At 50.2% G+C, this 12837-nt stretch overlaps 8 protein-coding genes across 8 annotated transcripts; 3 read left to right on the top strand and 5 right to left on the bottom strand.

Annotated features, from left to right (window-relative positions):
• Nucleotides 1-88: 88 nt before the first annotated feature.
• On the top strand, nt 89-2183 carry BDV14DRAFT_162914 (tRNA-dihydrouridine synthase family protein). The gene is made up of 2 exons (XM_073766950.1): nt 89-373; nt 433-2183. The coding sequence occupies exons 1-2, from the start codon at nt 230-232 to the stop codon at nt 1987-1989; spliced, it is 1701 nt and encodes a 566-aa protein (XP_073633255.1). The 5' UTR covers nt 89-229; the 3' UTR covers nt 1990-2183.
• Nucleotides 2184-2227: 44 nt separating this feature from the next.
• On the bottom strand, nt 2228-2896 carry BDV14DRAFT_194992 (CENP-X/MHF2 family protein; the record flags this gene model as incomplete). The annotated part of the gene is made up of 1 exon (XM_073772076.1): nt 2228-2896. The coding sequence occupies one exon, from the start codon at nt 2894-2896 to the stop codon at nt 2228-2230; it is 669 nt and encodes a 222-aa protein (XP_073633254.1).
• Nucleotides 2897-3547: 651 nt separating this feature from the next.
• On the bottom strand, nt 3548-4494 carry BDV14DRAFT_194991 (uncharacterized protein; the record flags this gene model as incomplete). Its single annotated transcript, XM_073772075.1, has 2 exons — nt 3548-4033; nt 4186-4494. The coding sequence occupies 2 exons, from the start codon at nt 4492-4494 to the stop codon at nt 3548-3550; spliced, it is 795 nt and encodes a 264-aa protein (XP_073633253.1).
• Nucleotides 4495-5048: 554 nt separating this feature from the next.
• BDV14DRAFT_41230 (MIF domain protein) lies at nt 5049-6325 on the bottom strand. The gene is made up of 2 exons (XM_073776713.1): nt 5780-6325; nt 5049-5728 (listed from the first exon to the last, which is right to left on the bottom strand). The coding sequence occupies exons 1-2, from the start codon at nt 6218-6220 to the stop codon at nt 5105-5107; spliced, it is 1065 nt and encodes a 354-aa protein (XP_073633252.1). The 5' UTR covers nt 6221-6325; the 3' UTR covers nt 5049-5104.
• Nucleotides 6326-6430: 105 nt separating this feature from the next.
• Nucleotides 6431-6908, bottom strand: BDV14DRAFT_194989 (DUF504 domain-containing protein; the record flags this gene model as incomplete). Its single annotated transcript, XM_073772074.1, has 2 exons — nt 6431-6696; nt 6746-6908. 2 exons carry the CDS (start codon nt 6906-6908, stop codon nt 6431-6433), a joined length of 429 nt encoding a protein of 142 aa, XP_073633251.1.
• A 347-nt stretch (nt 6909-7255) lies between these two features.
• BDV14DRAFT_41214 (MIND complex subunit MTW1) lies at nt 7256-8668 on the top strand. Its single transcript, XM_073776712.1, has 3 exons — nt 7256-7578; nt 7638-7964; nt 8021-8668. Exons 1-3 carry the CDS (start codon nt 7525-7527, stop codon nt 8633-8635), a joined length of 996 nt encoding a protein of 331 aa, XP_073633250.1. The 5' UTR covers nt 7256-7524; the 3' UTR covers nt 8636-8668.
• BDV14DRAFT_41208 (dihydroorotase) lies at nt 8668-10193 on the bottom strand. Its single transcript, XM_073776711.1, has 4 exons — nt 9941-10193; nt 9796-9875; nt 9241-9694; nt 8668-9182 (listed from the first exon to the last, which is right to left on the bottom strand). Exons 1-4 carry the CDS (start codon nt 9993-9995, stop codon nt 8701-8703), a joined length of 1071 nt encoding a protein of 356 aa, XP_073633249.1. The 5' UTR covers nt 9996-10193; the 3' UTR covers nt 8668-8700.
• Nucleotides 10194-10437: 244 nt separating this feature from the next.
• Nucleotides 10438-12323, top strand: BDV14DRAFT_162903 (uncharacterized protein). The gene is made up of 3 exons (XM_073766949.1): nt 10438-10846; nt 10902-11749; nt 11816-12323. Exons 1-3 carry the CDS (start codon nt 10675-10677, stop codon nt 12122-12124), a joined length of 1329 nt encoding a protein of 442 aa, XP_073633248.1. The 5' UTR covers nt 10438-10674; the 3' UTR covers nt 12125-12323.
• The last annotated feature ends 514 nt before the right edge of the window (nt 12324-12837 follow it).

Below are 12837 nucleotides of genomic sequence, written 5' to 3'. Positions count from 1 at the left end.
CCGATAAGATACCCGGAACAACGTTATCGCGCTGCAAGATATCGTCGCCAAAAAATAGTCGCCGACTTGCCTCCGTTTCTACTCCGCATGAAATAAAGAATAGAGCGTTTGCAATTTTTGCTTTCCTCATTGCATTCTTGATACACCAGCCATCATAGCGTCTTTTCGATTTTTGACCCCGCGCCTGGGGCGACTCGTCTCTCTCTTTTCTACTTCGTCCAAGACCAAAATGGCTACCGAGACAGCCCCCGCCGTCTCCAATGGCAATGGCGCTGCGCAAACCGCTCCGAAGAAGCTCCACGGCCGGGAATTTTACAAGAGCATAGGAAGCCCGAGGTACATCGTTGCGCCCATGGTTGACCGGTCTGAATTTGTAATTACGATTCATCTCATACTCGATTGACCCCAGACTAATCAGAATGGCTCGTACAGGGCTGGCGCATGCTCACCCGCTCCTTTATGTCTCCCGAAGAACAAAAGTCCGTCCTCGCATACACCCCCATGTTCCACGCGCGCCTCTTCCGCGAAGAAGCTGGATACCGCAACAAGGCATTTCAACCTATCCGTGCCGCAGGCGGGCATAAAGGCGATGACTCGCAAGACCTCTACCTAGACGGAAACCCGAAGATAGACCGGCCGCTATTCGTGCAGTTCTGCGCTAATGACCCGAATGATTTCCTCGAGGCTGCGCAGCATGTTGCGCCCTACTGTGATGCTGTTGATTTGAACTTGGGCTGTCCGCAGGGTATTGCGCGGAAAGGACACTATGGGGCGTTCTTGCAGGAGGATTGGGATTTGATCTATAAGCTGATCAATAAGCTGCACACTGAGCTCTCGGTTCCAGTTACGGCGAAGTTCCGGATTCAGGAGTCGAAGGAGAAGACGCTGGAGTACGCGAAGATGATCCTTTCTGCTGGTGCGAGTATCATAACGCTCCATGGACGGACAAGAGAGCAGAAGGGTCATGCTACCGGGTTGGCGGACTGGAGTTACATTCGATACCTGCGGGACAACCTCCCGCCGGAGACCGTCATCTTTGCGAACGGCAACAATCTCAACCACGATGACCTAGCTCGGTGCCTTGAGGAGACCGGCGCAGACGGCGTGATGAGCGCAGAAGGAAACCTCTCCGACCCATCGATCTTTGCGCCGCCACCCCCAGTCGGCAGCGAAGGAAGAGAATACTGGCGCGGCAGAGACGGAAAAGGAGGATACCGCCTCGACGCCGTCTTCCGACGATACCTAGACATAATCTACAAATACACCCTCGAGCAATCCCCACCCGAACGAAAATCCCTCTGGATCCCCGGAGACCCCGAGCCCGAGGGCAAACAATCAGAACCCACCACAATCACAGCACAAGATCAAGAAACCCAAGCAGAGAACCAAGAACAACAAGAAGGGGAAGAAGGCCCACCCAAGAAGAAACAAAAGAAAGACAAAAAAGCCGAGAAAGCCGCGCGAAAGGAAAAACCAAGCCACCGCTTCCGCCACGGAAACCCAGCCAACATCAACGCGAAATTCATGCAGCCGCATCTCTTCCAGCTTTTCCGTCCGCTGATCGCAACGCACACGAACGTCCGCGATGCCCTTGCCCGCTCTTCGCCATACGATATGTCTACCTTCGAACATACCCTCTCTGTCCTGGAAGCAGAAACCAGGAAGGGGCTGAAGGAGTACGAGCAATTTCCCGAGCGGTTCGAGCATAAGCTTGATCCTACCCTGACGGGGTCAAAGGCTACCATTGCAGAATATGGAAGGCCGTTCTGGGTTTGCCAGCCGCATGTTCGACCTACACCTGAGGAGGCACTTGAGCATGGGTCCTTGCAATTGAAGAAGGGCGAGAAGCAGAAATTGGAAGAGAACAAAGTGAATGAGAACGGGAAGAGGGTGGCAGAGGCAGAGGCTGATGCAACGGGTCTTGCTGCGGGTGCTGATTCTGTTGATACACCTACGACGGCGGCGAAGGATGCGTTGCTAAGTGGGTGAAACTGCCAGGCGGATGTTGATGGGTTAACTGGCGTTTAGAAGCATTATAGATTCATATAATTTATCCGAAGCATAGCGTTCAATTTCATAATCGATGATTTAATATCAACATACAATTGGTATCACGAACAAATAATCGGAGCCGTAACAGAACACCTAACTCCGAAAATAATTCAAACTCCCACCCATACTCCCGAACAATATATCCACAACTGCAACTTGACGTCGTTATCAATACTCAGAAATCCATAGCAAGCTGCGGCCCCATCTTCTCCAAATCCTCAACCTCAAGAAACCCATCCCCCCCAGCACCCCCCTCAGCCCTCTCAAACGCCGCGCGCGCAACAGCCTCCCTCACAAAAACATCAATATACTTCGCAACAACACCATTTGCGTCCTTCGCGATCTTCGTCTTCTCGTTCTTAAAGTGATGGTGCACGAGCTTCGTGAGTAGTTTCGGCGGGATAAGCGGGTCAGAGGAAAGGACGTCCTCTGTCTTGCTATTATGCTCTGGATGCGTGATTTCGGCGAGGATGTAGTTTGCTTCGGAGGCTTCGTTGTCGGATTCTGATCCCGAGGCTGAGCCTGCGTCTGCGTCTGCGTCTGCGTCTGCGGGGTTGGAGTTTGATGCAGAGGCGGAGTTGGAGTTGGAGGGGGAGGGAGATGGTCTTTGGCGGGAGGAAGAGAGTTTAGCGGGTTTGGGCTTTGTAGTGCGTGATGTTGGTTTTGAGGTTTTGGATGACGTGGCTGTTGTGCTTGGTTTTGTGATCTTCTTTGGCTTTGGTGCTGCTTTGGAGGGTCCGGATGTCGATGCGGATGCGGATGCGGATGCGTCTCCTGATGCTCGGCTTGGGGGTTTGAAGGGCAGATGCCGGCGTTTCTGGGCGGTTTGACGCTCTGGAGGCATGGCTGATGTCCAATTTTTGTGTGTTATTTCGTTTGGAAAAGAGAAGACTTAAGACTTGGGTGTTGGGTGTTGGGTGTTGGTTGCGGTTCGGCGCGTCGCGACTCAGGCGCGAGGTCATGTGACTTATAGTGTGTGACAACCAGAGAGAGGTGGAGAATCGAAGTTCTGCCTTACTAATCAACATTCAGCACCTCGCTCGACCTGCCCCTACATTCAACATCCCTAGCAACGAAAGCAGGGGTGATATCCCTGTTCAGGAAGGGATGAAGCTCTCAGATAGGTATAAAACCTCTATACAGACTTCAGCTAGAAGGTCAAGACCTTTAATCGATTCATCCAGTTTGATACTGATCACATGACCTTGATTCGACGCTAGTAGCCACCCCCGTAGCTCATAAAGTGCTCTTCTTGTTGGTGCACCATGGAGTTGAGGCCATTTCAACTATTCATAGTATTGGACTATCTATGCAAGTGCTTAATTCATTTGTTCCACGCCGTGACGTACGCTACAAAAACACATATCAGTATGAGGTTGAGTCGTCTGAAAGCAGAATGGAAGACCTAACCAAGCTACCCTAGTCTCTTATTCCATTCGTTAGGGCTGTTGTATGCACCGATGATGTGGTGCCCACCGTCTGTTCTTTCAAAGCATCACGGTCGCGTAACAACAGTGAAGTTTCTTGTCGCATTCTCCAGTATTCTTTTCGTCTGATTCCATGGAACATCAAAGTTGCCAGCGTTTATTCGACAGGCCCGCAATTCCGTGATACCGGCCTCTCCAGACTGTGCCTGCATCGACTCGAGCGCCAAAAGCTGTTCTTCCAGGTTGGCAATTGCTAGTTCAGTGTTTTGTAAGACGGTGTCGGGATTGTCGACGTTTTTCCCGTATCCTCGCGATGTGAAGAGACATATTACCCAGTGTTTCCTCTTCTTCGGCTCCTTTTCGTAGTCCTCCTGCTGTGGCTTGATAATCAGGGCAGTGCCCTCTGGCAATTGGACTCGAGTGCGAGGATGGCGGACGGATCGGCCAGTGCTGGCCGAAACGGCTTCTTCGGGAGGGTCTACTTCGCGGAATGTGACTGTATTTTTCTTGTATTTGTCGCAGTGTGTCTTGTAGATTTTGAACGCTGCGGGATACTAGATTAAAGCATATAGTAAGTATTGTGTTTCGAGCCACGGGAAAGGCAGGGAATCTTGCCCTCTTCTTGAAGGCTTCCGCAATGCCCTTGCCCCATTTACCTTCACAATTGCAAGCATCTTGGTGAGATCAGTGTTAGCTTTGACCATACAGAGCATATATCCCTGAGAAGCTCAATGAACTCACGAATTAAGGCTGCGCCATGTTGAGCGTCAAAAAGGTCGCCTTGAATCTCCGTCACAAGGCCGGGAGTAGTTTGCATCGAAGAGGTTGTAGACTCCCAGACAGTTTGTGACCTTCTTTCGTCCGATCCTTCGGTCTGTGTTTCTTCCGCAGCACTTTCTAGGCCCTTATCATTGACTGACTCTTCCTTGATGGAACGTTCGCTCTCTTGCCTCTGCAACGGAGACTCATCATCGTAATCTCCCTCGACCTTGATGACAGGCGATTTTGACGACATACTTCTATCAAGGCGGGATTTAATGATGTGAAACTTGATCTGAATGTGTTGTTAGAGAGCTATTGTGTTAGAGAAAAATTCGAGAGCGTGTTCTCTGCGGCGATGAAAGTGCGAGCTTTTTAGGCAAGTGCGGTGGACTAGGTAGGTAGACTTGAACCTGCTAATCATTACTGATGAACAGATTCAAGTTGAATTGGAGTAGCTGCACTGGTCGGTTGCTTGGGCGTATCGGTGTTTGTTTGTGTAAGTCTGGCAACTACAATGATTTATATCAAGCGAGTATAAACCAGCTGCCATCCACTGATAGGCTAATCATTAACACACAATAATAAGTTGAAGTTCATCAATTAGCAGCTATAAGATAGAATATTCTCAAAGCCAGCAGCCTGTTTTCCAATAGCTATACAGATTGATATACGTAATGAGTTGGACAAAAGAACCCCAAAACAGATAAAAAGACAGTTGGGCAGCTCGTGTTTAACGCGATCAATCGGATGATCAGTCACTCACGGTCGATACATTGCGTCGATAATCAACATATGAGGGTCACATCCATACTTCCAAGCGGCGCAACCGAAGAGCGCACCGCGTAGGAGAGAAAACCAATTACTTATTCCTCAGCACCAGACTGGCCGGGATGCTCCTGTGTCCGACGCGAAACAAACAGCCTCAGGGTTCTTGACTTCCCGGATCGCGAATCGCCCTCATCAACAGAAGTGTTCATTTCTTCAGATTCCGAGATCGCGGCTGGTTTCTGGTCTAACGCCTCGCTCCCAGCGGCCCAGGACGATGTTGTGGCAACTGACAGAGGAGCGCTCACGGCGCTGCTTGACTTCTTTCTCCTGCTCAGAGAACGAGATAGAGCCTTGAAAATTCCGGGCTCTCGGCCACGTGTATCATGCTCCAAACGGGCAATTTCACCCATCATTGTCGTATTGTTCGTTGCCATATTCTCCTCCGGGACTGGGATATACAGAATGATCCCCCGGGAAGGCGGAATGTGCAGAATGTCCTGGAGCGCCGCTTGGATGAGTATAGTGCTGCGAAGGTTGGTGATAGGCGCAATGAGATAAGGCAGAGCGTAGATTTTCATCGAATATGCCGGCAGTGCCAAATTACCGAAGCGGAGAGATGCGATTTGCTGGATAGTGACGATCATGAAAGACTCGGACCTTTGATAGATTTGTGCCATCCGCGTGGTAACTTTTGAGGTTACAGAATCCTCGTCTTTGACCTGGATTCGAAGTCAGTGTAGAGCTCATATGAGCTACAAAGGTGCGCTCACGTTGGTGTTTGTTTTGATTTCAATCACAACAAAGGAATCCTGACCTACACGGGTACCTGTGGTGAGCCATGGGCTACGAGAACTGAATGACTCTTCGTAGAACTGGCTTTTTGGTCGGGTTAATGGCCTTTCCTCGGCGCTGCTCTTGTGTGCCGTAAGCGGCGATCTACCGTCTTTGAGGTCACCAGATGTGAGATTGGGTATCGGTCCATCGTCGTCATCCTCCTGGTTCTCAAAGGTCATGGACGGCTTTCCTGGAAGTCTATTGAACCGGTTCTGCTTGAGTGTTGCCTCTGATATCTCCTGTGCGGCCAGCGCGTGGAAGGTAAGTGGCGACTCGAGGACCGGGACGGTGGGAGAAAGACTCGATGAGGAGGCCGAAGAGAAGCGTTGACGCCTTCTGAGCAGGGAAAAGTCGATCCGATGGCGCTTCTGAGGCATATTGCTCGCACCTATGAAAGTAAAAGTTGGTTGTTTTGGCAATGAAATAAAGAGATAAAGTGACTCTGTTCGTGCCAGAAGGTAAGTTGATGTCTCGTTCTGCCAGTGGAAACATAGTGTACATGAGGAAGGTGCAACCCAGTCACGGAGTTAAGCTCCTCCATATCCACCACAACTATCACTGGCAATAGTAGAAGAATATAATGAATTTCAAGCCAGGAACGCAAGATAGTCAAAGGCAGAATTGCCGCTTTTGAATATCTGGTCAATCCTCCGCCGTCTGTCCCACACAATCTCAGAGTCCGACTTTCTTTTGATATAGAGGATACGGTGTTGAGGAATGAATTCTTCATCTGTGGATTCTCGTTTCCAGGAATTGAGGCTCGCTTCCATGCGTCCTTCGAATCGATCCTCATAGCCAATGACAAAATTGGTGCTATCGTAGCTCTCATCCCAGACGAGGCGGTTGAGTATATCTGCTCCTAAGTCAGCGAAATTGCTATCAAGTAGCATAGTGCTGCATACCAGCCGCTGGTCGAAGTCTGTTCTCTGCTGATTGTGAGCCTTTCGATACCGGAGATGCCGATCGATTCTCATCAGCTGGAGGGCTTGGGCTTCTCTTCGGTGAGTCTTCTTTTGTAAAGGCTGGCTCCGACTCGATTTCCGGGGTCTGTTTGTTGTCCGCCATGTTGAAATTTCAAGTACAGCTAGAGTATTGATTGATCCTTGGGTTGAGACTTGAATTAGCTCTGGATCTAGGGGCATTTATATGCCCTTCCATGCTTCATCTTGGACGAGCAGTTGATCTGGCTTTCATCTAGTGTCGGTCATGTTCGTGTCAGTACAGAAGCCCAGTGAGTCAAGGTATTGGGGGAAGAGCGTCTTCGAACCACCAAAGCCACTTTTCGTGGATGCTAGGTGGTTAGGAAACTGAGCATAGCCGCGGCGTTGAGTCAAACAGTGCCAGTGTCTAGAGTTAGTGAGTCACCGGCTGCGACACCATGGGGCTGGATCTTCCTTTTGAGCCAAAATTGGCTCAGACTATTGAATGCACCCCGCTAGATGAGATTTCAAGATCATCTAGGAAAATTGAACGAAGAGAAGCTTGGTTGTCCTTGGAGGGTCAAGAACCGGTCTGGGGTCAGTTGGTGATTCTCTTGGCGGCGCAGCGGCATTTCTTCCCCTCGCGCAACTCAAATTATTCGTCTCCACGCGTCGCGTTTATCTCCGTCACTCACCAGACACCGACGTCCAAGCCTCAACAATCGGCTAGGTGATGGGTCAATTGTCACTTTCTTGACATAATGGACGATCTTACCACTTCATTGCTCACTGAGCATTTCAGCTATACTCCTCTCGTGAGTTTGCGCCCAGCCCGCAGCCAGACCCTTGCGACAAGTCGCTAACCCAGCTACAGTCGCTTATAGATGACATTATCAACTCTATCAACAATTTGATTTATCAAGCGATTTCCAGCTTAGAAAGCGGTCTATTATCCACACCTGCCGAACGTTTAGGTTTCGCTCATGCGAACAACGGCTCGACCATCCCCGACACTGACGAAGATGGAAACGTTGTTTACCCGGAGGCGCAACTGGAGTTAGAGAATGGATTGCACCAATTGGAAACGCTGCTCGAGGCGACTGTGGACAAAGCATTTGATAAATTCGAGATTTTCGTCCTGCGAAATATCTTTAGGGTGCCTGATGATTTGATGGGGTGGATTAGGCTAAAACATTATGAGGTTCGCGTTTACAGACACTTGAACCCCTCGGCTATTCTAATCTTCGTACCTTGCAGAACATATCTCTACACCCTTCTCCTGACGCGCCGACCATTGACACCATACTCGCTTTGCGACAAAAGCTACAAGAAACGAAAAAACTCAACCAGACATTAAAGCAGGAGAGCGCAAGGAACGAAGTGATAATCGCACAGCTCAAAGCTATTTTGTCAGCATCACAGACTTCAGAAGAGGAAACGAAGGATGAGAACCAGCCCGCCCGCACCTCAGAAAACAAGGGCTTGAGTTTGTCATTCTTAACTACCAGCGCGGTTGCCCAGCAGCTTCGCGTTGGTGTTGCCTCGGGGTCGAACGCGCAGCACACGCCTTTGACGACAAAGACCGCGTTTATCCTATCACAACTTCCTGCGCTGCAAGCGCTGTTGACTGAACTTCGTCCTAAGCTCGCCGCCATGCCGAAGTCAGGTCTTGCGAACGACAAGGAATCTAAGCCGGATGAAAGACGTGACTACATCGAAGGCCGAATCCGATTACACCTTGAGCGGTCAGGCCAACTTCCGGTTGGCAATGACGGACACCCCGCCGTTGGCGGACGCAAGTTGGATATTTCTGAGGCACAAGCCCTCGAGGCTGTTGCTGGTATGATCATGCAGGAGAACAAGGAGGACTAAACAAGAAAGCTATTTTCGAAGTCTATTGAGGGTTTGACTTAAGAGGCGGTAACTAAACTGCTTCTCTATGAGGACCATGTCACGCTCCATGTCTCCTGATCCCGCCTGAATGGGACAACATCCACCTTGTCCGACTTGAAGATGTTGATGACCTTCTCGTCCTTCTTCTCAAGGGTGATGAACTCCTTCTGCTCGTTCTCAAGGCCGTAAAATGCGCGGCCGAACTTGCTCATGAATCCCTCGACAATCTCGGGAGTGATGTCTTCCTCCTTCAAGACGCCGTTCTGACAAGCCTGCTCGAAGGCATCCACGACAAGCTGAGTCGTGTACGGCTGAGTGAAGACACCAGCGGCGATCTTCTCACCACCACGCTTGGAAGCTGCGGGATGCGGCGCACTGTCTGAGCCGAAGAAGAACTTGGAATTGCCAGAGGCAGCCGCGCGCAGAAGGGCATCACGATCGGCAGGCGTCTTGGCGACAGGCTTGCAGAAGCAAAATGGGTCTCCGGCCCAGGAATCAATGATGATCGACAAGTGGTGAGCAGTAACTGCGGCACGTCAGACAAAATACACAAGGTTTATCCGGTGGAAGATGGGGTTGATTACTTGTTCCCGCAACAGTCGGTCCACACTTCTTGACAGCCTCCACAGCAGCAGCAGTGGTACAGTGCTCCAAGATAATCCTCAACTTCGGGAACTTCTCATGCAGCTGCAAAAGTGTCGGCAGGAACCGCTCCTCAGCAGAAAGAACAGTCACATCGCCCTGAGACGGAACCTCGCCATGCAAGTTCAGGATCAAGCCCTGCTTCTCCATCTCCGCAAAGACAGGATAAAACAGCTCGTAGTCAACAACGCCAGAAGACGAGTTCGTCGTCACACCGGCAGGGTAACTCTTGACACCCGTGATACCGCGCTTCTTAGCGTCAATGATGGTCTCGGGCGTGATGCTTTCGTGCAGGTACAACGACATGAGGAAGTTGACGTTCGGCTCGATGGCCTGGAGACGGGCCTTGTACTCCAGCGCACGGTCGACTGTTGTTACAGGGGGGACGAGATTCGGCTAAATAGAGTGTTATTGCATGTTATTTGGCGTTCTTAATGCAACTTCATCATCTCTCAATCTTCATCCCCGTATCGATAAGCTTCAATCTGTGTCCTTACCATGACGAATACAGTGTTGACACCTCCTTGGCGGATGGTCGGAGTGACGAGCTCCATCATGTCGCCATCACGAAGGTGGACTGGGCAGCATTAGCAAATGGTCCATACAAAATTATATCAAATGGCATCTAAATCGTTCACGCACCGTGGAAATCGGCCGAAGCGGGGAGCTTGACTCCCTGAAGTTGTGAGAGAGGCATTGCGATATTAGCCTGGGGCTTGGGTGTCCAATTCTAGATACGAGACGAAGCAGATATCAAATTGAGGCTCTAGCAAACTTGACTAGGACCTTGGGTATTGTTGAATGAGTAATTGCAGCGTCCAACCTGGAATCTTCCCCACCAACTTTTTTCTGTATCGCGTGGGGGAGATCGCGGGGCGCGTCTGATTGGTTGACTTGGCTGTTGCCATTATTGATGTCAGTTCAGCCAACCTAATGCATCTGGTTACTGTGTTTTTTTTAACTTGGTTTACAGAGATTCAGATTAACTGCCCAAGAACGTCCTTAGAGCCTATATTTCCAAACAGACTCCTGCGAGGACTTCTTCCCTTCGATACGAGAGCTCGCGCAGGCCGAGATATTGATTACTAAGCACCATCCATTCGCCGCAAAAGCAAGGGACACCTTAACAATCCAGAGTCTAATTGGCCTGGTTGTACAACTTAAAATCTATATAGACTCTTGAATACAATTAAACACTTCACATGTGTATTTTACGCCGTTTGAGATGGCCGGTTGAGGCTCCATTGTCCTCGGGAGGCCAGATCGCTGGAGCCCCCTGCTGGCGTGGGCCGATTCCGCGGCTTCCCCTTAACAATGATTTTTGACAGCCTGACAGGCAACAACTTTGACGACGAACAACACCCGGGTCGAGCACCATGGACCCAGCGACGTTTATAGATCCGAATCTAACGGATCCTGATTTACAGGTCCTTAAGGATTTGTTGAATGATGCCGAGAATCAGGCTGAGACTGCTGGCGCTAGTACCGGCACAGCTGGAGAGAAGGATTCCGCTTTGGGTGCGGGTGCGCGGAACAGAGGGAAGACTTGTATGAGTTGTTCAGCCTCACATTCTCCGAAGTATACATTACTAACTTGTACTAGCTACACAAAATGTTGTCTCTTCATCAACTGAAGACACAATTCAAAAACTAAAGGCTCTGAATAACGCCCAAGACCCAGAATTCGAGCCTACCGTCTTCGTAACATGGGACATGAAAGATCTCGACAGACTGCCTAAGTTCTTCAAAATCTTGCTGCAGAAGTATATCCACTTCGCGCGACAGAGAGTCCGTGTTGAAACGGACGTCGTCATGCTCACTCATTTGATTCTGTACTTCACCACTTCTGTCCCGAGTGCCATCTACCTGTTTAGCAACTTCACCTGGCTCCATGGCATAGCGCACTATATCATGCAGACGTACTACGTCGGTACGTATACGCTCATGATGCACCAGCATATCCACATGGGTGGGATTCTGAAGAAGAGCCTTTGGGCTTTTGACGGATTGTTTCCGTATATCACGAATCCGTTGATGGGGCATACCTGGAACTCATACTATTACCACCACGTCAAGCACCACCATGTTGAGGGGAACGGGCCAGATGACTTGTCTTCGACAGTTCGGTACCAGCGTGATGAGCTGAAGGACTTTGCCTGTTACGTCGGCCGCTTTTTCTTCTTTGTTTGGCTCGAGTTACCGCTTTATTTCTTCCGGAAGGGGAAGGTGAATATGGCTGCTAAAGCGGCATTCTGGGAGATTGGAAACTATATTGTTCTTGCCCTACTGTGGAAATTTGTCAACTGGCGTGCGACGCTGTGCGTCTTCCTCCTGCCCCTCCTGCAGCTGCGCGTCGGCCTTATGGTTGGGAACTGGGGACAGCATGCGTTTGTGGACGAAGTTGATCCGAACTCGGACTTTCGGTCGAGTATCACGTTGATTGATGTGCCGGTACATACCTGCCCTTAAACCCTGTCTCACCCTGTCCACTTTACCCTAAATTAACAATCTACATAGAGCAATCGGTTCTGCTACAACGACGGCTACCACACAAGCCACCATCTCAACCCCCTCCGGCACTGGCGCGAGCATCCCGTTTCTCTCCTGCAGCAAAAAGAGCGCTACGCGTCCGAGCATGCGCTTGTGTTCCGCAACATCGACTACATTATTATTACGGTCAAACTCATGCGCAAGGACTATGATTATCTGGCAAGGTGTCTGGTGCCGATGGGGGAGCAGGTGAATATGAGCATGAAGGAACGGGCGGAGATGTTGAGGACGAAGACGAGGAGATTTAGTGAGGAGGATGTTAAGACGAAGTTTTGAGGGTGACAAGAACAGGGAGGGGTGGTCAGGAACTCGGGTAGGTGGTTGTGTGTAGTAAGAGAGGAAGAGAGAAAGGAGGGGCCTCGATCCTGCGGCAAGGGTGCTGAGACATACGCACATACTCGACGGCTTAATATAAAATTCATAGATAGCGCTATACGAATACCCTTATCGAACAGCTCGACCAGTCTAATCTTATCCATGTTCAACTATCTACATCTCCGTATCAAGCCCTGACATCAACCCAGCCAGCCCATCCACAATGATTCTGCACTGTAGCCGCCGACCCCCCTAGCGCCCCTCCACACCACCAAATCTCACCATAGAACATAAAATCGCCCTCCCACAGCTTACTCAAGATTCAAGTAAATGATCCGTGCACCTTCGCTAGTGCAAGCCAAGAGTTCCTGTGTCCCTTGATATGTGAACGCTCATTCGTCAACAGGAACCAGATCTAAGCGCCCAGGGGCCAAGATTAGAAACAGCTGAACCCTGCACGATGCACGAAGTATTCTACTCTATTCCTGACGGGGGGGGGGGATTGCGGCGTGCGCTCTTTCATGCAGGATTCGGCGAGCCAATTGGTTTGGGCAAGTGCAGGGTGGGCGGTTACAGGGCTCCTACTAGTGGTGCTTGTTAATGTGGATGTTTGCTAGAGATTACATTCTTCAATCTCCTGGAGACGTGGAAAAGGCGGGCGCTTCGAGAGTAGA

This window comes from Aspergillus stella-maris (assembly GCF_047715825.1).
Source record: "Aspergillus stella-maris strain CBS 113639 unplaced genomic scaffold BDV14scaffold_2, whole genome shotgun sequence".
Taxonomy (NCBI): Eukaryota; Fungi; Ascomycota; class Eurotiomycetes; order Eurotiales; family Aspergillaceae; genus Aspergillus; species Aspergillus stella-maris.
The sequence above is the reverse complement of the archived record's forward strand: the minus strand, read 5'-3'. Positions and strand labels throughout refer to the sequence as shown.

Coding starts and splice junctions, on each gene's coding strand:
- BDV14DRAFT_162914 (XM_073766950.1), top strand. CDS start 230: ATGGCTACCGAGACAGCCCCCGCCGTCTCCAATGGCAATGGCGCTGCG. Junction 374..432: donor TGGTTGACCGGTCTGAATTT/GTAATTACGATT, acceptor TGGCTCGTACAG/GGCTGGCGCATGCTCACCCG.
- BDV14DRAFT_162903 (XM_073766949.1), top strand. CDS start 10,675: ATGGACCCAGCGACGTTTATAGATCCGAATCTAACGGATCCTGATTTA. Junction 10,847..10,901: donor GCGGAACAGAGGGAAGACTT/GTATGAGTTGTT, acceptor AACTTGTACTAG/CTACACAAAATGTTGTCTCT. Junction 11,750..11,815: donor TCACGTTGATTGATGTGCCG/GTACATACCTGC, acceptor CAATCTACATAG/AGCAATCGGTTCTGCTACAA.
- BDV14DRAFT_41208 (XM_073776711.1), bottom strand. CDS start 9,995: ATGCCTCTCTCACAACTTCAGGGAGTCAAGCTCCCCGCTTCGGCCGAT. Junction 9,876..9,940: donor CGCTTCGGCCGATTTCCACG/GTGCGTGAACGA, acceptor AATGCTGCCCAG/TCCACCTTCGTGATGGCGAC. Junction 9,183..9,240: donor ACCGACTGTTGCGGGAACAA/GTAATCAACCCC, acceptor GACGTGCCGCAG/TTACTGCTCACCACTTGTCG.
- BDV14DRAFT_41214 (XM_073776712.1), top strand. CDS start 7,525: ATGGACGATCTTACCACTTCATTGCTCACTGAGCATTTCAGCTATACT. Junction 7,579..7,637: donor ATTTCAGCTATACTCCTCTC/GTGAGTTTGCGC, acceptor ACCCAGCTACAG/TCGCTTATAGATGACATTAT. Junction 7,965..8,020: donor TTAGGCTAAAACATTATGAG/GTTCGCGTTTAC, acceptor CGTACCTTGCAG/AACATATCTCTACACCCTTC.
- BDV14DRAFT_41230 (XM_073776713.1), bottom strand. CDS start 6,220: ATGCCTCAGAAGCGCCATCGGATCGACTTTTCCCTGCTCAGAAGGCGT. Junction 5,729..5,779: donor AAATCAAAACAAACACCAAC/GTGAGCGCACCT, acceptor CTTCGAATCCAG/GTCAAAGACGAGGATTCTGT.